The sequence below is a fragment of the Astatotilapia calliptera genome, chromosome 4 (genome assembly GCF_964374335.1).
Source record: "Astatotilapia calliptera chromosome 4, fAstCal68.1, whole genome shotgun sequence".
Taxonomy (NCBI): Eukaryota; Metazoa; Chordata; class Actinopteri; order Cichliformes; family Cichlidae; genus Astatotilapia; species Astatotilapia calliptera.
Window position 1 is genome coordinate 8,820,706 of NC_137425.1, and position 25,390 is coordinate 8,846,095.

Sequence of the window (25,390 nt, forward strand, 5' to 3'; positions counted from 1 at the left end):
AACAGTATTAATCATAGCCTGTGAACAGATACACTAAATGCATGCTGCATTCACACGGATTGACTGTTTTCGCGAAGCCTATTCCAGGTAACTCCAGCACCATCTACTGTTGGACATTTACATCTGCAGGGGTTGTTTGACTGTCAGATGAAGCTTATGGAAATAAGGCAGGACCTTCATGTGACCATCTACAGTTATTTACATGGCAATTTCAATAATGAAAAAAATATGGAAAAAGACACACAAACTCAGGATTTTATTTGGTGAAACAGAGTTAAGTCTTTAAAAAATACAGAGTTGCTACTTTTCTTTTTAAACAGGTCACTGCTGTTTGGCACCCCAGCAGGGATGAACAAACCACCGTGATAAAATACATGTGTCCACCTCCCATCCAATTTGTCATTTGTCTGCTTTTTCCCCTCCCCCCAACAGCAGTGTCAACCCAGTAGAACGTTAATAGGTTAATCTACAGCAGTTTTATTTACAAAATTACACACAAAAAAAGCCAAACACAGCTCTTCTTTTGAAGAGCATTTTGGAAAATAATTTAAAAAACAGAAAAATACAATTATTGCAGTATACTACAATCTTATTATATGATGCACAGGCACCATCTTGATGTACAGATTTCAGTGCAATTGATTCAGATGTACCCTCATCCCAGGGAACAAGAGCTTTGCTTCAGAGTATTCAGGAGATTTACACCCCTTCATCACATTTCCCCTGATTTAGAGAGGGCTTCTTGTATGACAGTGTCATACTTGTTTGGACACCATATCGGTTTTGTTTTTTCATATGGCTGTCACTGGTGGGTCTCTTCACATTACACACTGACCTATGTACAAGTTACTGCATTACAAATTACTTTTAAACCAAGAATCCAATAGAGAGTGAGTAGTCATTTGAAAACACAACAAGAGATCAGTAATCATGAAAGAGTCCATCTCTGAAAATTAGATTACACAGATTAAAATGTTCACCTCTAGAACAAAACCACTTCCTTGAATCGTAACACGATTCTGCTTACACCTTTAGCCATCATGTATCTCTTTGGCTGCCAAAATAAGCAAAAAAAACAACAAAAAACTCCAGTAGTTTCTGAGGCTGTTACTATTCCCCAAATTGGAATATAAACCAATGGTCTAGAGGAAGTGTCTACAGTTTGTAGAGGGGGGAGAAACAAATCTGTGAAAAAATGAGAAAATAAAAATCTCACATGTACCAGAAGAAAATGTTAGTGTTGATTTTGAACCCAGCAGTCTTAACCACTTTGTGGTGACGTGCTGCACTGTGAAGGCCAGTAAAGTTCTCATAAGATCCACATCTTACAGCCTGCATGATGTAACAAAGACTTTATTTAAAACCCTAAACCAAGAGAGTTCAGGTTAAGTCTTTCATTTAGTGGTTGGTTGTTGTGAACACACTACTTCATTTTCATTTGTTTTCAAGAGCCGTGGTTAGGGGGGTGCTGGAGGTCCTGTCCTGAGAATATTGGGTGTAAGAGTGGGTGGAGCTGAAGCGCTGCTGCTGCTGCAGCCTGTGAGGGTCGGGGTGTGAAAAGTGTGGGGTAGAGGGCTGTGTGTGGAACATGGTGGAGAGCTAAGGGGGTGTGATGAAGTGCAGAAGCAGGGATAATATGTATTGGCTGACCAGAGAGGAAGGCTGTTGGGTGGGCAGGGATCAATCCTGCATGCCCCAGTGAGTGTCCCAGAGAATGACCAAGTGATGGCCCCAAAGGAGACAGGGAGATGGGGGTAAGGTGATGCTGGGGAATGTGATGTACCTGGGCCAGCTGGGCATGTGCCGGATGTGGGTGGTGGGGATGAGCTGGGTGGATGCCCATTGCCGCAGCAGTGGCTGCATGGTGCTGAAGGATGGCGTGTTGCACTGTGGTGATGGATGTGCCAGAAGCTACGGACACAGTTGGCTGCTGAATATGGATCTGCTGCAGGGCTGGTGGAGGGGGCGCTGGGGCCAAAGTGGCAGCTGCTGCGGCAGCGGCTGCTGCAGCAGCTGAGGGAAAAGTCTTGACCTGCTTGGCTAAAAGCTGCTGCTGAATATGCTGTTGTGCAGCCTGTTGCAGCTTGCTGTATTTCTCCATCTCCTCTGGTGTGAATGTAATTGGCTGACTTTCCAAAGGAGCCAGTCCATCCTCCTCTGCCTCCATGCCATCCTCCTCCAAGCTGGGCGGTGGGTAACCAGGGTAGGCATGCATGGCAGCCTGCTGCTGCTGCATTTCAGGCATCATGGACTCCATCATTTGGTTCTGGGAAAGGTCTTGTCCTGACTCTCCTTGGTACTGGGGCATCATCATGGAGGGCTCTTGTTCAAATACTGGCCGGGTTTCTTGGTGCCCCTGGTCTTCTGTTGCAGGCTGCTGTGTCTCTTCTTGAGTCACTGTGCTCTGTGGGGCTTCCTCAACCTTCTGAACTGGTGGAGCTGGAGGTGGTGGTGGAGGTGGGAACTCCCTTATAGGCTCTACTAATATAACCTCTCCTTCAGGTTCAGAGCTCTTCCCCGTCCCTGATTTCTCTCCCTCTTCAGGTCTGATTAAAGGAATTGCTGGCTTTTTCCCTGCCTGCAGCTTACCAATTAGTGGAAGCATGGCTTTGTTTCCAAGGGATGGGGGTAGTTTTGGGCCAAAATAGCCCTGCGGTGGGTCTTTAATCTTAATCCCAGATTTTGTTCCTGTGGTAGAAGCTTCAGAGCTTTTCTTGGACTGAACCTTCTCCAACAGCTGTCGTGCAGTTAGAGTGTTTTTCTGTTCTCCTGCATCTCGAGACCCCCCTGGTCTCAGACCCAGCGAGCTGGATGAATGGGTGTTACGGTTAAGGCCTCGTGAAGAAGAAGACCGTGGAGACTGGGAGCGGTAGATGCGTGAGCGGTTGAAGTCTCTGCGATGGGTGTCACTATCCTCTCGACCCCTAGTGCTTCGCCTGTGAGGAGACCCTTTATTTGAACTGGAGGAGCGGCTAGCAGAGCTGTAGCTACGACTGTAGCTCCGCCTCCAGGATCTTGCACTAGTGCTGCGACTCCAGCTGCTGGAGCTTCTGGAGCTGCTCCGATGATGCCGTCTGTGCCTCTTCCTGCGGCTGTAGCTGCGTGAACGTGAGCGTGAGTCTTCTGAAGAGGAAGATGTGTACTGATGCCTCCTGGATCGTCTACGTCCTCGGCTACTCCTGCGGTCATACTCTGAGTCGGATGAACGTTTGGAGCGCCTACGTCTGCGACCTTCTGTGCTATAGTCACTGTAGCTGTCTGAGTAGCTTCGGCTACGGTGGCTGTAGGCACTGCTGCCTGCTGAGGAGCGCTCAGAGCTGCTGGAATAAGAGCGACTACGGGAGGTTTGGCCACGATGACGTCGGCGACTGCTACCTCGTCGTTCCCCCCGTCTCGATGAACGGCTGCAGGATCGCCCTGATTCTTCACTATGGTGGCGGCGCTGTTCCCTCGGGCTTGACCTGTGATGACGTGAGCGCTGGGTATTAGAGCCCCCTTCTTCACTTTCACTGCTCGGAGGTCTACCAGAGCCAGGACTCTTTTGGGCTGAGGTGGAGCACGAGGCACTTTGAGATGCACTGGTGTCAGTCTTTTGTCTTTTGTTGCCACTGTGCTCTTCAGATGAGTTGGCCTTGTCAGTACTTTTTCCATTCCCTCCTTCTGCTCCAGATTTGCAAGGCACTTCCTTAGCACCACGTTTCCTCTTCCCCAGTTCTGCTCCTGTAGCTCCTTCCCCTCCAGTTGTCAGCTGTACAGAGGAGGTAGCAGCTTTATCTTCCGACTTTGGTTTAGGTTTTTCCTTTTCTTCACCTGTTGCCTCAGCTTGATCTTGAGCCTTGTTTTTGCTCTTCTTACGTTTGTGTTTTTTCTTTTTTTTGGGCTTTTCTTGTGTTACCTCAGTCTCACCTTCTGCATCTTCTCTCGCTCCTTTTTCTTTTCCTTTGCGTTTTGAATGCTTTGCAGACTTCTTATGCTTCTTCTTTTTCTTTTTTTTCTTTGCACTATTACTTCCACTTGTGGGCTTTTGTTCTTCACTTTCTGGCTGCCCAGACTCTCCTTTTGACACTAGCTTGTCTTTGTCAGCACTAGTTCCAGGTTTAGTAGCCATTTCTACTTCAGATGGTGAAGCATTCACTTCTTGTCCCTTGTCATCAGTGTCTTCACCAGGCTTGGGGGACTTTGCCACTTTCCCACCACGCACTCCTTTGTTACGGGACAGTTTGAAGTCAAAGTAGAGGGGATTGCAGCTGTAAGACAGGGAAGGTTGAGCTTTTGTAAATTCAAGGAGCTCTGATGGCCACTGCAGGGTTGTAGTCTCATCTTTGCTCAGGACTGGAAAGAAGGGACCAGTGGGCATTTTCGGACCAGCGTTTGTATCCACAGTATCACGCGTCTCTGCTTTCTGGGTGGGTGAAGCTGGTACAGCAGGAGCTGCATCTTCTGCACATGAAGGGGTCTCCTCTTCTGCCTTTACGTTAGCTGATAGAGGAACTAGGTCTGGGTCAGCATCTACAGTAACATTGCCATGTTCCTTTTCAGTTTTGCACTCTGTCACACCGCTCTCTGTCTGTTCTGGACTTTCTTCAGCCTTGTTCTCCTCTTGTGTCTCTTCCTCATCGTCTTCATCTTTGCTCTGACACTGTTCAGAGGCTTTCATGAACAGCAAAAACTGGAAGTGTGGCTTTACTCGACAGTGAGCTGGTGGTACATAGTGGTAGTACTGAGGCTCTTGTCCAACATATCCTTCATTGGTTTTCATCATCATTTTCAATTTGCTAAGCGTTGATGCTAAAGATCCTCCATCATCAGGCTGCTGCACCTCTTCTGTACCTGCTGCATCACCTCCTTCTCCTCCTTCACCTCCTCCAGACAGTCCCTTAGGGCTGTCTGTGCCACAGCCTGATGTGTCATCTTGTCCTCCAGCCTTTTCTCCCTCTTGACTCTCCTCTGTCTCCATAGCTTCCTCACCATGATCAGCAAAAACAGCAGCTGCTGTCTCCAGTTTTACTGGTGCTTTCTTGGCAAAAGAGAATGATACACTGACTTTTGATGCGTTGCTGGAAGTTGGCGAGGATGAGGCATTCTTTCCCAGAGAGAAGCTAAAGGTTGGACCAGACTTTGGGGAGGCTTGACCAGTTTTATCTGACAGTGATCCTTCCAGGGCAGTGTCTGCCAAAGACTGTGTCATACTGTTCTCGGGTGTCATGCTGTTGCTGTCTTCTCCTTTCTCTCCATCAACAGCGACTGTAGTTGTTTTGAACATAGGTCCACTTCCAGGAGTTCTGAAAGAAAACATTACACCAATGTGATGCTGGACAAATTTTTACTATCGAGGTCTTTGACGTTAATTTTTATCATGCTTACTGGAAAAGATGAAAATATACAAAAATATGTTTTAACTTACAGTAAGTGAAATGAAATACATTTTGTTGAATTTGTCTAGTTTGGACTAACATATTGAACCAGTGACATTTATAAAATAAGTAATTTCACCATGTCCCATTAAATATATATACACAACCCATCCAGCAGATGGCACTCCAGGAACAAATACTTACCGGTCTTGCTGTTTTCTCTGCTCAGCAAGCTCATGCAATCGCCGCAGCATCTTTTCTTGTTTTTTTCCATCTTTCCGGGAACGTGATGACACATTACGAGCAAACTCTCTCTGCTTCAGCTCTTTAAGCCTCTGCAAGACAGAGAAAACGGGAACATCATTTCATCGTGTCTTTAATTAAAAACAGATCTACATCAACACCGCAATGCTTGCTAAACAGCAGTACCTGCTTGTGAGCGTGGTCATAAGAGTTAATGTGGTTGTCAAATTCCTGGTGTTTGGTGTACTGTTTGTCACACAGCTCACAGTAGAAATTGGCTCTCAGGTCTTCCAGAGCTTTTGCGATGGCTTTTTCTTTTTCCATCTGGTCCTGTTTTTAGTGGGAAATTTAAAAATACAGTATCAAAAAAATACAAGTGATAACAATTATTATCACTGTGACAAAGAGATAAACAACCTCACCTTGTATTTTTGTCGCAGTTCTTCTGTATCTTCCTTTTCCACTTCGAGGACTCTCCTCTTCTCTGTGGCATCCTCGGCATAATCCAGCTAGGACAAACAAAAAAGTCACATCATAAAGCAACAACATTGTCAAAGCCAGTCCAAGTTCATCTTATATACCAAAAATGAGTTTAATATGGTGCATAGAAGAGCTGATGTGACTTGAACGCATCGAGTCCCTACAGTGACTATAGAAGACAGCACATGGAAACTCCAAGAAGAACAGTTGGTCAGTTTGTGTCGCTTGTGTGCTGTTACACACGTTTATCATGCTACACGTTTATCATGCTGACTGACTGTTTGCTGTAGAAACATCTATGCGACCAAGGTAGGTGAATGTTATTTCAAGACAAATATCAAAGACTAAAGGCAGGAGCTGAAATAACTGACAGTGATGCTCGCTGAAAATTTAAGCATAGTTTTATTTAGCTGGGCAGTGTTGGTGTCACATTCTTCTTTGTGGTTTTTACATGTTTTGTTTTCATTAAATAGAATCATTCATCATTCATGTCTGAAGGTATTTGAAGTGGTTAAGACTGTCCATGGCAGTCAAGATCTTTAATATGTTGAACACAGAACACCTCTGCATGAACTGCGTGTTGTGAACAGGACCCGTTATACTTAAGTAGTCCTGTAGGAAGTCACTGTGCCATAGCCTTGAGACTTCTCTTAAGGGACCTAGCAAAGGAATGTATCCCATACTATGAGATAGATAGATATACAAAAATTTGTGCTAATTATTCACTCACAAAGTGTTTCTTAATACTTAACAGTATGGTTTTTATGCTATGTAAAAGTCTTTAGAGCTCCTGATGATTGGTCCAGAGGCTATCTGGTTGACTCATCAGGAGCAACCCTGAAACATGGGATTTTCAAAACCATGCGACCTTGTATAACACAGCATTTTAGCTCAACTGCTCATTTTCAAAGTCATTTCTATTTCACAGTCAAAGCACTCACCCCAGTGTCAAAACAAGTTCATAATATTTATCTAAACACCTTAAACTACTACTTAGGCACTTAAGGTGCAAAAAAAAAAAAAAAGAAAGAAAGAAAATGTACAAATCGATAAAAATGAGCATCATACCTCCATCTCCATTCGTCCCATCCCCATGACATCATACTTAAGGATGATGGGCACAGGGTCAGTGCGTCCTAAGGGTAGAGAGAGAGAGAGAGGACCAGGTGAGCTTTTTTTAATGCTTGGATGAAGAACCAACTCGGAGACAGCCTGCTTTTAGAGCATAGGGTGCTGGGGTTAGAGAATTTTGCCTTCAAGTGCAAAGAGACCAGAAAGCTACAGTGAACCAAACACCAGCCATTCTCACAGCTTACTGCAGCCACCAGCTACAAACCAATTTAGCCTTCCTGTTACATTTGACCGGGCTGCTGGTTTGCATTATGAATGAGTCAAATTAGCTGCACTGGATTCCTGATGGAGTAAATGAAGACAAGGGGATCAGGATTGCTCGGTAAAATGTCTTGATATAGAAGTACACTACAAAGCATACTGATCTTTAAGCCGGTATGTTTTCATTTGTGCCTCTCTGGCACCCCTCCTCCATCCTTTCATTCCTGCAGTCCTGTTAAACCAGAATGCCAAGTTTATCAAGGACGCTGCAGCTCGAGGGACTCTGTGTGTGTGTGTGTGTGTGTGTGTGTGTGTGTGTGTGTGTGTGTGTGTGTGTGTGTGTGTGTGTGTGTGTGTGTGTGTGTGTGTGGGGAGCTGCAGCTGCTGCTCACAAAACACCACTGCGACATCCTCCTTGAGAGTAACAAAGGCTCCCAATATTATCTAAAGGCTATTGCATCACTTCTTGCTGAACTGTCTGTCTGACCATTTACTGTCCTGAGGTCCAAACCTGTTCCCTTGTCAGAGGCCCCCCTTTCCTCATTATGACTGAAGCTGAAAGATTTTTCTTCCGTTTACTTAACCTATGTTATGTAAGCTGTGAAAAGAGCTAGATCAGAAGGAAATTAACTTGTAGAAAAATAAACAAACCAAAGACAACCAAAAAAACAAAAACAGAATGAAACATTAAAGATATAAAATATATGTAAATCAAAACTACATTGGAGATTGACACTGAATTGCTTGATCCACTCATAATCAGCCAAACAAAGCAGAGAGAAAGAGTCAAATTAAAAAAAAAAAGAAGAAGAAAAAAAGGACACAAGCACTGAACTACAGCAGAGTGACGTCACAGGCCAGGTATCGCCATGGTGACAGTGCAAGGGATGGGGGATACTTACCTGGTAAAACATGGGCATGAGTAGGAGGAGAAGGAGGGGGGGACAGACAGACAGACAGGGGAATCTCAAAACAAAAGGCATAAAGAGAATTTGGACTAGTCTGCTGCTCCTGATGCCAGCCAGATGTAATAATTAATCACACTGATAGTGATTATCAATTCAGTTTGGTTTCAGTTTTTTTCCCCTCCCACAAATCCAATAATCCAATGTAGGTTTTTCCACAAATTAAATTTCTATGTATACCATTGGGCATATGGAAAAACTACTAATATTTAATTACAGTGGCGCTAAATAAGATGTAACCTTACTACCAGTTGGTGCCATATATAAAGAAGAGAAAATAGAATTCTCCTATTCGTAAATACAGATGATTTTCAATCAAGAGAACGAAACATAAGTAATGGAGTAAATAATATGTTCAAAACCTTTTGGTTTTGATTAAAATTTCAAAATTATCACAACCGCAGTGGCTTTCTTACACATTCTTACTTTCCTAGACAGGAAAGTAAGAAAAAATTTATTGCAAATCTCTGTTTCTTTTAGCCATCATAGCCCAATGACATAGTCATTTTAAAAACAAATGCATGGGCATAGTAGCACCCTGTATAACAGTCTGCCTGCACTCTCAGTCCCACGGCAGTGTCTGTCACCTAGGCAGGCTTTTTTTTTTTTTCTTAAACAGAATACCTAACAGTGATTGGATGATTTTTCTGGCCATATTCAAACTAAGGAAGTGAAAGAAAACTGCTGATTTTGAGATCACAAGACTACTGATAGCCTGGACATGTAAGTTCATGCCCTTTATCAAGCAGCAGCAGAAGTGAAACCAAAAACAGGGTTTAGTCTGTTAGCCAGCCACTGCAGTGGTCTCTCTGACAAGTCACAAGTCAGGCCTAGAATTATAGATTAATGAACAATTACAGTCATCCCAAACTATCACCAATCTTTAAACACAGTGACAATACTTCCACATTACCCATTCCAGTGAAAAAGAAAGGGACCAGACAAAAACAATGTGCATCTAAATCACAGGGTGTGAATCACAAGGTTTTTTGGAGAGAAAAAAACTGAAAACAAACAAAATGACAATGCTCTAAGAGTAATACATATGCATGGTAATATACAAGCAGCAGAATGAAGACTAATACAGAGAGAATTAAAGCCTATGTAGCATTGGTGCTCTGATGAAAGGAAAAACAAACCAAAAAAAAATTGGAGAAATAAAAACAAACAGAAAACAATTCAATTGGGGGATAAAATAACATTTACCACTAAGTTTACCATCAGCACAACATGGGCAGGATCAAATCGCTGTAAAAAAGAAACACCAATTGGTTAAGCAGGAAGATTGAGGCACATAGAGAAGGGAGGGTGGGGTTGGGAGTGTGGTTATGGGATTTAGGGGGGTTCATTACCAGAGGGGCTACTGTGTGTCAACCGCCCCACCCCCCCCTCATCCCTTCATTCAGGGCTAGGTGCTTACAGGGATTTCCTCTCACCACTCTCTCCCAACCACTTATCCCAGTCCCCAGGCCCCTAGCCTGATGTCATCTTGTTTCTCAAACAAAATATATCCCAAAAAACAAATTACCACCCCTTACATCTTTTCCACTATGGGAACTTGCGACCTGTAACTGAACACAAGCTAAAAAATGGGGCAGTGGGAGTTGCGGAAGCAAAATCTGAGCTCCCCTCAGGAGATTGTGCTAAATGAACCAACACTATAACATAGCGCAAACAACATGGTTTTAAACTTTATCATGACGAATGCTACCATTTCACTAATACATGCATGTATGCATTCTCATATGTCATTGAGTTCCTGTAGTGGAAAAGCAGGTTGGTTTTACATCTAGTAAAAACCCTGGAAATCCCTCATATTTTAGCTTGGGAAATAAAAAAAAGTGAAATCTCATCAAATAAGAACTGTTAAAGGAGCTATTCTGCGTAAAAAGACTAGAAACTGCCACGTCTGATAGTATTTTGGGTCTAGAGGGAGGCTTACCGCCTAAGAAAAGTAATGAATCAAAAATATACTTTTGCCTTTTTAAAGATGTGGTCAAATATCTAGATTGAGACAATAGGTGTCTCTAGGGATGACCACCATTTTCCCCCTCTGAGCTTTTTTCCTTGCAGATGCTTGTCAGCCCAGTTAGCAAATCTCCCTGAGATTCCTTCATTTCCTCGCTAGCCTACCGCCAGCAAGCTCGTTTTGGGATGTGCTTAACCATGGAAAAAGTGAACACAAACTACACATAAAATGTACCTGAGGGAAGAGCCAGCAAGGCTTTGAGCAGTGCTTAGAGTAGTTTCTTTATTGCTATGGAACAGCAACGTTACTCAAGTACAACTAAAGATGTTAATTGTGCATCCAATCGTTTTGTCATATAGTCCTATATCATGTGAACGTAGTCGTTTAGTGTGCTACCTCCAACACTGCTTAAAGCCCCAGGTGAATGACAGTTGGAGGCAGGCAGAAGTGCACCTCTGGGACAAACATGCTATGCTGAAGGGGCAAAGAAACGGGGGGAGGATGGGAGCCTGTGACCATGGGGACAGAGACAATTGGGGTGTAAGAGGTGGAGAGGTTTTCCCTGCAAGTTGACTCTATGGCCCGGTCAGTAGCAGACACACACGCATCTCAGTTCCACATAATGACCACACACATACACATGAGTTTCACAGGTTTGGAGGTAGAAACAGGCAAACAAGCAGAGGGGAGAAAACTTGTCTACTCTGCAAGCCATTCACAGTCTGAGCCATGGTTACAGCCAATCAGATTACCCAACAGCAGCCACGGAAATTCTAAGAAGGGGGGGAAAAAATCTAACATACACGGAGATGATGATTCTAAGGATTTTGAATGAATCATGGCTTCCTAAATCTACCTTGATTTAAAATGGATCGTCCTTTGTTCAAATTGAAGCACATTACTCATAAGCAGATTGAAATAAAGGTTTAGTGATTATAAAGCAAAGAAGAGGAAGCTGACAGAGGCCATTAGCCTATGATAAACTGTAAAAGGGGTGTTACACTGAGGTCAACTGCAGAGTGGGAAAAGAAAACACACCCACACACACACATACCCACCCACCCACACGCACACGCACACGCACACGCACACACACACACACTGACATACAGAGGATCCAACAAACCTTACCTAAAAAAAGGGCAAAAGGGACAAAAGAAGAATAAGAACAGAGTCAATACAGTGAAAAACTTAAAAAAGGGGACACAATGCTTTAATGTCAAATTTCATCAACCGTCTCTTCAGGCAAAGAGGACAGGAAAGAAGAGGAAGATTATAGTGATTATCCAGCAGACTTCAATGAGATGCAATGGTTCACCTATGTGATATGCCTACTCCTAAGTATATTAGCAAAATTCAACAGGAGATAGCGTGCTCCAACACTGGGCCATTAATTCCAGCACAACAACTGGACACAATTTGCCGCAGTCTCATCTGCCCACAAAGCAGGATGCTTACATAATCTCATGACTGGTGCCAGCGGCAAAAACAAGAGCACAGTCAGCCTCTGCAACTTGTTCTCTCCTCCACACAAAGCACACATCCTTATCACATCAAATAGTCTGCTATTCACTGGTTCATGGCCAGATGGAAATAAACAATGATGGTTACTGAACGCTAAGCTCTGAAATTTCTGCTGTTGTTACCCTCCATAAACTTGTCAGCCTGCCCAGAAAGAAATGAAGCAGCCTCTTGGCCTACTCTGGTCCTTGGCCATGGTCAGCCTGAGAATACCTATGAGAGACAACACTAGGAGCCAAGGCCATATATGTACATGTGAGAGCTGCTAGGGTGGCAGCAACAATAAAACTCAACAACCAGAGCTCACGAGAGCTCAGTGTCTCTGGAGGACAAGTGATTCCTAGAAGCAACATTTTAACATGGAAAGAACAGACCATGCATGCTGTAATTCTGCATGAGCAAAAAAGGTAAAGACTATAGTGATTACCTTACTTTAATACCTTTCTACACTCAAATAAAACCAACAAAAAATACATAACAGCTCTATGTTAACAGTAGAGAGAGGATTCATCATGTTCGTCTTCCTCTACTGGTCAGCCAAATGTCAACACTTACCATTATTCTGGTAAACTAAGGACACTGTTTAGTTAGGCAGTCTGTGTTCAAATTTTGTCAAGCACACAGTCCAAGACATTTTCAAGACCCCCTTTTCTCACTCTTTTACTTGGCAATACAGTGTACTGAAAAATCCTATTCCCAGAACCATGTAAACAAGGAAATCTGGATTAGATGAAAACAATTAAGCAGCACTATCCTGGACACATGTTTATAGATCTGTATATATAAGACAAGTAAATTTAAGCAACCCAGATACAAGCTCTGCCTAAGCCCCAACACATTTAAGACAACTATGTAATTTGGGCGTGTGCTTTTCACTGTTTTGCAGTATTAGTGGTGTTTCTCAATAAAATGCCAATATTGAAAACAGATGTTGCTGCTAGGTTTACAGGAAGGGCAATGCACTTGAGAAAGCATTGCAACTGAGCAAGACTAAGTGAGCGAGGGAGATGGATAAGTCAGACATGACTAAAATGTTATGGATCCAGTGGATAGAAAGGGACATAGAGGAGGAGGCAGATAAGATTAATACCAGAAGCTATGTAGAAAAACAAGCTCCACTCTTAACAGACTGCAAGGACTCGCTTGCCCTGAAGGCATTGACATCACTCATATAGAATGCTATACATCACTCTTTTTGGGCAGAATTCAGGGAAGGGTGAGGCTACGAGTAGAAACAGAAAGGGGAGGAAAAGGAGAAAATGAAGATGCTGATGAGAACAGGAAAGCCAGTGAAGAGACAGGAAATGGCTTGGTGGAGACATGCCAAGGCTCTGCACCACTGCCACTGAGCCAATGAGCCTATGAGCACAGCAGGTCTGAGCTAATGAGGTGCCAACGTCGGCCAAGGTCTAACCCGCACGCTCAGCTATGTGCAGCCTTCTAAGTTCGTGCAATTCAATATAAACAAGGCCATTAGATTACTATGAATGGCCAAGAGAAAGTAAACCTCTCTTAATGCAGCTTTTTAGTCTAAAGCCTTTTACATCTTAGAGAATTTGTTCTAGTGCACAGGTCACTGAGCATTTCAGAGTCACTCTCAAAATACAAAGCAATCCTTAAACTAATAGAGTAATACAATGTAATATGTAAACACTGAGTTTAATGATACAAGAAGTGTTCAACTAATGGGACTGTCCAACACAGTGTCTGATCAAATGTCTGCTAGCTACTAGTGGACCTATGGTCCCTATTTCTAACTTCTGTTTGCGGTCTCAGAGCTGTAGGTCGTGTGATGACCAGCACACACACAGCAACCACACAATGGACAGCATAAAAACTTCTTTTTGATTACAAAAATATGGCAATGCAGTGCATTCCTGTAGGGTTGTGGAGGTGCGCGGAGGTGTAGGCATGTTTATTAGGAACTTAGAACATAATGGCTGTAAAACCATCTTTCTTTTTTTTTTGCATTTCTCTGAATCATCACTCTGTTCAATACTAGCTTGCTGATTAACATATTTATAAACTGCCAGCTTATGAGGTTCACTTTACAGTAACAAAACTGGTTTTTACCATCTATGTGACCGAGAGATGAGCCTGGTCAAAGTGCTGGTTAAAATGCTACAAGTCGGTAACTAAGTGAATCAGAAATAATCAGTGCTACAAGTCTCACTCCAACGTTCAGGGACTTGTGGGGTAAAATAACTCCCCCAGAGGGTCTCTGGGCCTCTGTAGTTAAAATCAAGAGGTCCTTCAAAAGTCTTTAGTCCCTGGGAAAGGTTCTTGCAATGGAAAAAACCCAGCTAATGTGTTCTCATTTATTTGCACCCCTATCCAACTAAAATAAATAAATACTCATGTTTTAACATGTTTTTTAACAGAAATCCAATTTAGCTAAAAATGAGATAAGATAAACACTTTATTTATCCCATATTTAGAAAATTCTGATATGATCAGCACATGCTTTCAAGTTCAGGGCATGATCTGAAATAGATAAAACAAATATGTCCCCTGGAGGCAACAAAGAAACCACCATATCAGCAAACTGTATGTTCAAAAGCACTGAATCTGAATGTGAACAAAGGGCAGATTCAACTTTGCTGTCAACTAAAGCATTATGTGAAGATGACTAGCTCCATTCTAGTTCCCAAGCCCCAAAGTCCCTTCCCTAAGTCTTAATCAAGGTCAAGAATATTTTCTTCCCTCTTTCAGTTTAAAGTAACAGCAGTATGAGAGCAAAAAAACAACTACAATGTTTCCTTGAATAACAATCAATTTCACACTACCAGATACAAAGGAAGAAGGCAGAGAAAAGATAAAGAGAAAAGAAAATCTAGCACAAAAAAATAAAATAAAATAATACAAAAGGGGGAATGTGAGAGGAAAGAAAATGATACATAGTGTTCCAATACCATCATACATTGAACTTAAGTGTAAAGAAGAGTGTGCCCTTACCCTGCATGGTTTTGCCAAGGCCTTGGCCCAACTTCCAGCCATGTTTCTGAAGCAGCCGGTGCCCGATGTTATCCTAGCAGAGAGAGAAGAGAAGAAAAAAACCAAAAATATTCCAATAATAAGAGGAGCTTTACCCGTAGCACGGGTGAAAAATAAAATAAAAACAAAATTAAAATAAAAAAACACTAACAAAGAAAAAATAAATAAATAACACTCAGATCACGCTACCATCATCAGCACAACCACCACCACCAACACCATCGTCATTATCGTCATCACCTACAGCGTGTAATAATCAGTGTCTTCCAGCACAAAGAGTGGTAAGGGAGGCTGGGTGTGGGGGAATAAAAAGTGGGAGACTGAGAGGAAGGGTTGAATTCAACTATGAACAATACATGAGGCTATATGTAATCTGTAAACTACAAGATATCCTCCTGAAGTAGGAGTGCATTTTAAAAACCTTTATTAGGCAAAGAAACTGGGCGTGATTATTTCTATATTTTTCCATTGATAAAGGTAACACATGAAGTCACATCCACTAACTGAGAAGTTAAGAGGAGGAGGAGTAGGAAGGAGGAAGGAGAGGGCGATATATGTATCACACGCATACATATATGAACCACTACAGAGCAAGATCTCAGTACACAAAGAAAAGTAACACAGAACAGGTATGGAAATCTAGCATAAACAAAACAAAGACCAGAAACTCCAAGCTTGCTGTGATTCTGTAACCATGACGAGGAGAGCACCATGAAACATATGCAGCTGTCACAAAAAATTATAGCAACAGGAAGAGACAGAAGTGGAACTAGTGGGCCTTGGATTACCATTACAAGGCCCAGGGTGGATAGAATATGCATGTGTGAGGGGATATGCGGGTGTGCAGGTGAAGAGAGGAACACATTGTGTGCATGTAGCCCCACCAGATATACGAAAAATAGCTGTTGTGCTTGTTTTTGGACATCCTTAGTGGCTCTGGTCTGTTATCAATCGTCACATCCCACCAATTTCAACACTTATAATTTGATATTTTCATAGATACCATTAGTATTCAGAAATGAGAAAACATACCTTCAAACTACTTGAGGCCTCTGAACGTGCGTGCAAGGCTTTTCTTTTAATACTAATGATTTCTATGACAAATGCATCACAAGATCAAGCAACTGATAATGAACCAAAGAGGCAAGAGGAGTGCAAAAACATACACAACAGGAACTCTTAGCACACTGTGGGGCCAAATGTGCATGTCGGAGACCGTTATATCACTAGTATGGGTCAGCAAGAAAACAAAAACATTAAGTGAAATGCAAGACCGTCCCACCACTACACACTACAGTACATCCTCAAGCACAAATAAACAGGTAACGATGAGATTTCTTAATAAGCAGTGTTTTGCTGTTGTGATTATAACTATTCCAAGCTTGTCTAACATTCACCAGAGTGCTGCATTCTACCAAAAAACATACAAACCAAACAAAAAGGATATTTATAATCACAAAGAGATTGACATCAACTTTCACAAACAGAAAGTGAAGGGGTTTAAACAGAAAAAAAACTGCATGCAGCTTTTTGTTAAAGAGTTTTAACAAAAAGGATCGTCGGTGTTAGTAGCGCACTGTGAATGGTACACATACAGAGGAGTGGGGCGGGCTGAGGGGTGTGGGCGGGTTAACAAAACTCCAACTGTGTTAGTCTCAGGTGGTTCAGGCACAGAGAGGAAAGTGATGGCTCAACGGGGCTCAATTAGTTCTCTTTGGTAAAAACAGGAGGTTGGGAGCAGAACAGAGCAGGCTGAGCCATGATGAGGGTGAGTTTCTAGGGTGGTGAAAGTGAACTGGGCTTGTATGAGTTAGTGCATGTGAAGGGGAGTGGTACTCACACACGCAGTGTGCATACTGCATCTCCGCCCACGAGACTTTAATTGAGATACATCTGGCTGTAGCCCTTTTTTAAGGTGGTTTTTCAAAGCAAACTGTTGCCTTCCTTTGCCCTATTTTACAAGTGACATACTTGTACAATATGACATACTCAGGAAACTTAAAAATACTTTGCATTTTGGTGACAAGAATAACATATCCAAATCATCTGGCTGATGTTTGCAGCAAATGCTCAAGAAAGACTCAAATTCTTCACATCTTGTTTCTGTTACAGTTTGATGGGTTGGTTTTTTTTTTTACTCCTTTACTGTGCAAATGTCAGATCCTTTCCGCTGTAGAATGAGATAAGAGAGAAATATGCGCTGGGACTAACATGGCAGGAAGGCAACTGGAGACAGACTGCCTGAATCAACTCCTAAATCAGGACACTGAAGGCTAAATTAAAAAGTCTTGCAAATCACTGTTTATTACTTGTTGCTGCCTAGCAGTTGGGCAAGGACTTATATGAATTAGAGGCTTTATGGCCACTAAGGATCATTTCTTCATGCCTAATAGACAAAATGTGCTCTGAATTTATTGTTAGGGGAAAACACTGCAGAATTTGCTGCAGTGAAAGCCACTCCTGTTCTTGACACAGGACCTGCTTCTGTCCTTAACTGCAATATTGGAGTCTGACAAGACTCTACACAGAAAAGCATTTATTGATGAGGGGAATTAGCTGACCTATGAAGAAGGAATTGAGAAAATAAAATCCACCCTGAACTAACTGCTGAGAAAGGCACTCCCTCATCCCCTGCGCAATTGATGTTAGCTGATTTATTTTTCCAGCACAAAATGTGGTTGTTAGGAAAAAAAAAAGACTCAGACTCAAGTGCCATAAATGTATATGCTCCCTTTCACAAATCAATCTTTTGAGTTTAAATCAAGTAATTATACTAGGAACCCCCCCCCAAAAAAACAAAACAAAACAAAAAACAACTAAACAAACAAATAAAAAAAACCCAGCAAGGGCATGTTGGATGAGGCAACAGTTCCAACTGCTGACAGTAAGAAAACGATGCGTTCAAAATGTGTTCAGCAAAAGTTAGAGGGCGGAGATGAGGAGCAGACTGGGTGTTGAACAGACGAGTGCACCAAAAGAATAGACAGACAGACAGATGAAAGCAACGACGGCGAGTCCAACAGCAGTGCAAGTGGAGTGAAGGCATTTCCATACGAACCTGGCTTTAAAATACTGGGCTGTCAAAAAAACAGTCACACGTGACACAACGTAAGAAACCGGCCAAACGCTTTCAACTGCAATTCTGCTAGCTTCTCTAGTTCTTAAAAATACAAATCTCTCTCTGCTTTAAAACAAACATAATACTGTATACAAACAGAAAAGGTAGGCATTTCAATAAATCCACCAACTGACTGTTAATATAAGAGAAAGAAAAAAAATAGAAAATGTTATCCAAACAAAGACCTCTACAAGAGGAGGTGTTCAAGAGTGTGCAATGTGCTTTCAATGGCACAGTGCATGGCAACATATATGTAAAAAGGAAAGTGATATGCAGGGGACCCCATTTAGAGACCTCAGAGTATTTACTTTTAGTGAGAGCCTATGCAGCCATTTTAATGAGACAGTATGTGTGTGTCCCTGTCAGGGTGTGAGAAATTGCTTTAGCTCAGATTAATAAAGACATGCCAACACTGGACAGGCATACTCATAAACGTATGGACCGAAGCTAACAAAAACCACGTATTTTCAGTGGTGGTAGACAAGATTGCTTTCTGCAGCTCCTCGTTCATTTTAGCAATTGCCTTGAAAGTGAAGCTCTGTAGTTGTCAGTTACTCTACGTATGACTAAATGAAAACAACCATCTAAGAGCATGAAAAGGCAAAAAAATAAAATAATAAGCCTATTTGTATGTGTAGATGTGGCAGATTTTAAAGATTTCACTTACTAATTTAGGGAGAAAGGGGGGGGGGTCAATTTTATTTCATTTATTGAAAATAAAATAACTAAAAACACGTACTTACCTCATAATTCTGAAGCCACAATTCAAGGTGAGGGAATTTAGCAGTGTAGTTAAGAAATAAACACCTCCAAACAGATAAGTGTTCCTGTTCTTTTTGTGTGTGAGAGTGTGTTGATGTCCAATAGCTACTTAAATCATTTGTGATAGTCTCAATTATGACCCCTTTGGTAGCTGTGGTAAATTTAGAGCCTGTGGTGTTGTGAAAATGTGGGTCAGTTGTGTTTGACCTTTTGCTTGTGCTGTTGTTCTTCCTACCTTTTATGTGACAGACGTCAAACAAGGACAAACAGCTGTGTCAGATACTGTCTGGCTGTAATGCAAGACCCTACATACTTCAGTAACAGCTGATACACTGTCACCCAAATGTTCCTCTTAGAACCTTGGTAACTTTGAGACAATCATAATGTCTACAAGAAGCCTAGAAATACATAATAAAGAAATAAATCTCCCTGTGGCCTGAATACTCATGTTTCTTGGATTGCACATCTGTGTGGTTTCTGTGGCTCTGAGGCTGCCCACTGCATATCGCTCTGGTACTGGGTCAGGTCAGGGAAGGAAGGAGGATGGTAGGATTGAGGGACTAGGAGGGTCAAGAGACGTGGGGGAAATGAGTCTGGGAGAAAAGGTTGTAGTTGTGATTAAGACAGAGTGTTGAGCGGAAATAGTACTGAATGCTATCAAGTTAACACATGCAATGCAAAAAACAGTGTTAGAGAAAATAGCAAAGACCAAATGGGAAAGATAGGAAGAGAAAAAAAGATCCCAATAAAGTACCACAGACCTCTAGCTGCCTATAGATCACACACAATAAGTGGCTGGAGAGGGGCTCCGAGAAGCTGGGCCAAAGCATTCACCAACAGCTCCGAGATGTAACACTGGTGATCAAGTGCCACAAATTCTACTGCCTTAGAAGTTTTCACTAAGGAAGCTGTGATAGAAGTGTCAACATAAAAACTTCGCTTAAAATTTAATGCAGACTTTTAGATCTACTTCTATTTATGTGTTGTTTACATCCAAGTATGAAATTCTGTTTTTAAAACATGCTTTTGGGGATTTGGTCAGCGTAATATAGTTACGTTTTTTGCTTTAAAAACTGTACTACACCTTTTTTTTTAAAAATTTAAAATTAAGAACAGCCTCATAATATCTTCTGAATCACCAAATATCATCTGATATTTCCTTGCATTGCAGTACTGTGCAAAAGTCGTGAGTCACCCCTCGGTTATTTATATTTTGCTAGCGAATGGGAAATAGGTGAAGCGACTTATTGAAACATCTGCAAAAAAAAAACAAAAAAAAAAAAACAAAACAGTTTGTACAATTCTAATGAGTATGAAAGTCAAAATTTGGAATGAACACCTTTATTCATCAGCACACCCTGAACCTTCTTAAGCTTTCTTATCATTTATTTAAGCAGTCCTCAGGAATAGTATTCCAGGCTAATTAGAGGTCAGTTAAAAACTCTTCTTTGGATGATGGCTGCTTTTTGAACAGAACAGAAGTTCTGTTCAAAAACAGAAGTTCAGCCAAGATGATCTCACAGTGCTTCAATAATGTTGAGGGCCATGGTCTGGGGAAACCAATCAATGATTGTTAATGTTCCAAAGTGTGCATTTCTATAAAAAGGCATGCCTTTACTGCACTGCACCGTTGTCAGGCTGAAAAATGAAGGTGTTGCCCGTATTTTTTGTGATCATAATTCCTTAAATTTAGAAAAGATCTTAAACAACACTGGTTGAAAGGCAGCCCCAAACCATGACAGAGCCTACAACAGGTCTTACAAATGGTTGTACCCCTCTCCTGAACTCTTCCACACATATTGATAACAATATCATGTTTCTTTTTCTCACGTTTAATGTTTTCTTTCAGATAAATTTATTTGCTTTTTTTTTGTTAAAGGCCTGCCATTTTGTCCTCCAGTTCTTGAAACTCAAATATTTTTTTAAAAAAACATTACATGGGGCTAGTGACAAAGTGCCTAAGGATATTATTTAAATGTGGTTCTTTGCTACATTTTCAGTTATGAGTAGAGTAGAAACAACACAGGTTCAAATCTTGAAAAGGTGCCTTTTTTATGCTCCAGTGACTCACAGGTAGGGATGGGTATTGATAAGATTTTAACGATTCCGATTCCATTTTCGATTCTGTTTAACGATTCGATTCTTTATCGATTCTTTTTTTTTTTTTTAAAAAAGGAGAACACTAAGGTCGATTAGCTCAGAGCTTTGTTTTATATCTTCTCTTTGAACAAGATAGAAATTTAGGAGTAACATGGCCTTACAAACCCAACAGTGAGATCTTGAGAGATCCAGCCTACGGCTCTTCAATGGGGTGTCACAGGGTCCCCAGGAAAAAAAATTGTAAATGTAAAATAATAAAATAAATATTCTTGTGAGACATATCACATATTGACGGGGTCGGGTTATGTTAAAAAGTATAAATTGTTATACTTTGTTCATTGGTTCAAAGGTACCCCACACTTCTTTTTTTGTTTGCTTGTTTGTTCTGGTGTATTTTTCATTTGAACTGTTACTCTGCCAGAGTACTCATATTTACAAGATGGCATTGAACGCCCCATTGGTGTATCAGGAAAACGATTTTGTACGTATGTTCCTTGAAGGGGATTGAAGTCGTTCTTTTTTCCACCGCAGCGAAGGGCTAGAAGTAGGAGAGGAGCTGCTGTATGTTTTTGTTATCGAATCGATCTGATTGTGAAATAAAGCATATGCAGTGAGAAAGCAACTCCAGGAGTCATCCCTGCCTTAAAGCTGCAACATTCTTCTGTAGCAATAACAAAGTATAACATAAATTGTTCTGTGGCAATTACACAAGAATATCCAGTAATGTCCCTGCCCACAATTAAACACATTCACTTACCAAAAATCGGGGGCATCTGCTGTAGCAAATGGGTGCAAGCCTTTGACCACAAACTTAGACACTGCTCGGTGACATTCGTCTATCCTGGCCTGAAAGGAGACGCTACCGGTAGACTGCAGCGAGAACTGCCAGCATCTGAGCCAGACTCTGTCTGTCTCTCTCATCATGGTCACCTACATGTACAGTAATGGCAGGTCTTGTAATAAGGCAGATTGCGCTAACATAATATGCACTGTTAGTTGATTATTTACCTGCCGCATTAACGGGAGAGGACGTGCAAACGTTAGCGCTGCTGCTGGGTTGAGAGTCACGAGTCCGGAGCGGAATTAAAAACGCGTGTCATCGCGTGTTTTGTGAGCAAATGCTTTTGCATATTCGTAGTGTTTCCTCCCTTAAATGAAATATCTACTTTGCAAGTTGCCCTGTTGTCATCGGTTCTCATAAAGTATAATCAAACTTTTGAGCGTTTGAGCCGCTTAGGCGCCATGTTTCCTGCCAGGTAAATGACGCTCCGCAACGTGGTGACGTCATTCGGGGCGACTGGAATCGATAAGGGAATCGTTTGCAAAAATGGCAAACGATTCCAAGGAATTGAAACAGTGGGAACCGGTTCTCAACAAGAACCGGTTTTCGATACCCATCCCTACTCACAGGTCAGTGTTAAGTGGCATTAAAAAAAGAAGAAGACAAGAAACAAAAAACAAAGAAACAATAGCCTCTGAAAATGGCCTCTCGTTTTAAGAGCTAGTCTTAAAATACATGAAAAAGTATTTAATGTCCAAAGAAAAACCTTTAAAGACCTTCAGAAAGACTGGAGAGCTATTGCACAAGGCCACTTGAAAAAATTACAAGAAGGTCTAGCTATTTGAAAGGAAAATATGAATAAATGGTGGGTGCCTAAATACTTTTGCACAGCACTGTCGGTAAAATCACCTTGCTTTTGAGCATGCACCATCCAAAACAATTATGTTCAATAACACTAACGGTACTGGCAATTAAGTGACAGTTGACAACACCTCTGCTGACGTGTGAGGAGCTGTGTGATGCTGCAGCATGGCCCTCAGGACCCCTCCACAAATAATAGCGCAGGAGCAAAAGAGCCACTTAAGCCGGGTGAGCAGGCCACCTCTCTCCCCCTCACTGTTTTCTCCCTCTCTCACCCACACGGTACAATCATTTTTGTATCTGTGAGGAACTGCTTCATACATAAAATTCTACATAGATAGAATCTTTTAATGTTCTTGGTTAACAGAGTACTACCTACTACCCTTTCTTAAAAATTCAACAAGGCTTGGTCAAATCAAGGGCTCGGTAAAATCCTTTTATAGCATACAGCTATGTTTAATCCAAAACATGCAGGTTATTTTTCAAGCTAATATTGAGGTTAGAAATTATTTTACAGTACTTATAATTCACCTGAGTTCATAATTTTTCATCCATCATTATACTCATTTACTATTGTATACTCTGTGATTAAAGAATTTGTTTCTGTTTTTATAATAATTTAATTGTATTTCAGAGTTATTTAACTCTATGTGGTTACTGATTCTATCTGACATGCTTCATAAAGTGACCTAAAACTGAAAGTAAGCAGAGTTTGAGCCTGCTCACCACACTGCTTGAGAGACAGAACGGGGGTATGGAGAAAGTAAGAAAGACAGAAAGAAGACAGCTGCCTGCGCTATTATCGAAGTGCCTTTTCAGCGAAAAATGCAGTCCCAGTTGCACAAGCACCATGCCAGCACAGAATGACAGAGGGTACTGTACACCGAATCACTGTGTAGTAGGGAGGGAGCGAGAGAGAGAGAGAAACTGAGGTAGAGAGAGAATAGATGTAAAGTTTAACAGTAGTGAAACAGAGATAGCCAAAGAGAGAGAGAGAGAGAGCAAGAGAGAGCGAGAGAAAGATAGTCAGAGAAGCGTTACAAGGACCCTAAAGATAGGAGTAAGAAAGCAGAGCGTGCAAATACAAACCGGGTCATTGCTGCTTAGCTAATAGGGGCCAATTCGCTGCAGGAGAGAAATGTCGAACACCCCAAGTTGTGTACAATAAGATAACTGTCCTATAGACACAAACACTAACACACAAATTCTAAAGCTACATAGACACACACTCACTCAAACACAAATGTATCCACTCACACCATCTAATGTGCACTCGCTTGTTTGCTAAATGGGGTGGAATAAGCACTGCATAGTTTTCATAAACATAAATTTGACAAACTGCAAAACAATCAGATATACAACTGTAAACTAACTAATGTGGTCATTTTAAAAACATATCTGCACTGCAAAATGCATTCTATTGGTCTTCCTTTTTTTAAGACTTTATTTAGGACTACATAAATTAAATTAAAAAAAATACAAATTAAAAAAAGCCTTGAAATCTCAAAGTGACTCATAAAAAAATATAAGTGACCAGCTTTGTTTAGCATATAAACTCATGCTACACCTATGTGTAACGTGTATGCAGTTTTCATATTAAAATATGTATGAATTTTTCTGTAAGTACTCAAAAACCAGCCACTAATGACAGTGCTTCATCCACTCCATGGTTTCACAGCAATTTCTTCTCCTAGCGCTTAGATGACTAACAATGACTAATGGGAAACTGATACAAAAATCTAACGATTATCTTTAAGCTCTACATAAAACAGGAACATCTAGCCTATACATACTTATTTTGAACTGTCACACAAGAAATGGAGTAGGCATAGGACATGGGAAGTGGGGCGGGGGGACTTAAAGGATATTAATGCACATGAGACAAGTGATTCTACAAGTTAGGTGGCAATGTGTTCAAGAAAACACTGGATGCAGCTACACGGACAGTATGAATGGAGTAAAAGGTGTTGTTCTTATTGCTCCCTGGACCAATCATATCCACTCTCACAGCTGGTCCAATGGTGCAGGATGATGGATGCAGCCTTACCGATTCGATGGGCTTGTCCAGGGATGCCTGCTCCAGCTCCAACTGACCCTCTTCATACTGGTCAAAGTGATTCCCACCCTGATGGACACATTTAAAAGTGTAAAGTAGAAATATATCAGAAAGCAGAAAAGTAGAAAACTAGTAGAAAACTGGTCAATTAATAAAGAAATAATTGGCAACTACTTTGATAAAAGAAGCAGTTTAATATTTTTATTTGAAAATGACTTAACATCATTTGGTCTTCTGACTAATAATTTGACAAAACACGCTTTTTAAACACAGACGAAGATCTGTAATTTTTCACAATTTTCTCACATTTCAGAGATCAAATGATTCATCTGAATTGAGAAAATAGCTGTTACTTAGACACGCAAGTGAAAATAACCATTAGTTGCTGCAGCACTGATAGCAGTTCACAGGAAGAAATTTGTAGGAAGAACTCAGGAATGAACATAAAATCTGCATTTCAAGACAACACATTGCTTGATTCTTATGTCTGCACTTTCAAAACAATGAGACAGCAATATGAAGGGAGGAGTGTCCTGTGCCTGGTACACCTTTACGCCGCCCTTTACACTGAGCAACAGACCAGCACACAAATAACTAAAAGACCTGATAACCTTGACTAAAAACTAAAGTGACAGCTGAGTTCCATTTCTTTATTTCACATTAAATTTCTTCCAGCAGTTACAGTGACTTAATGCTTCCTCAGGATATCTGACTGAATATGAAGCATAGCTTTAGAAATACAAACTGAATCTTGGGTCAGGCTGAGAGTGAGTAATGGGCTTACCACCCCAACTGAAGGAGTGAGCTTACAGAGCAGTTTCTACTCAGAGACAGATGGCTTCCTTTCTCTGGCA

The 25,390-nt window shown here is 41.4% G+C and overlaps 1 protein-coding gene across 5 annotated transcripts in view; it reads right to left on the minus strand.

The window, feature by feature from the left end:
• Nucleotides 1-229: 229 nt before the first annotated feature.
• Nucleotides 230-25,390, minus strand: part of gpatch8 (G patch domain containing 8) — a 28,533-nt gene continuing 3,372 nt past the window's right edge. The window contains exons 2-10 of one of the 5 annotated variants that reach the window (XM_080300190.1): nucleotides 24,528-24,605; nucleotides 17,917-17,935; nucleotides 14,820-14,892; nucleotides 9,581-9,622; nucleotides 7,146-7,213; nucleotides 6,020-6,106; nucleotides 5,784-5,927; nucleotides 5,559-5,689; nucleotides 230-5,282 (exon numbers count right to left, since the gene is read on the minus strand). In XM_080300190.1, the coding sequence (XP_080156316.1) occupies nucleotides 1,445-5,282; nucleotides 5,559-5,689; nucleotides 5,784-5,927; nucleotides 6,020-6,106; nucleotides 7,146-7,172 (4,227 nt within the window). In that variant the 5' untranslated portion in view covers nucleotides 7,173-7,213; nucleotides 9,581-9,622; nucleotides 14,820-14,892; nucleotides 17,917-17,935; nucleotides 24,528-24,605 and the 3' untranslated portion in view covers nucleotides 230-1,444. Of the gene's footprint in view, nucleotides 5,283-5,558; nucleotides 5,690-5,783; nucleotides 5,928-6,019; nucleotides 6,107-7,145; nucleotides 7,214-9,580; nucleotides 9,623-14,819; nucleotides 15,222-17,916; nucleotides 17,936-23,569; nucleotides 23,607-24,527; nucleotides 24,606-25,390 lie in introns of those variants that run through there. The other 4 variants (XM_080300191.1, XM_026164433.2, XM_026164432.2 and 1 more) reach the window with 4 other exon arrangements.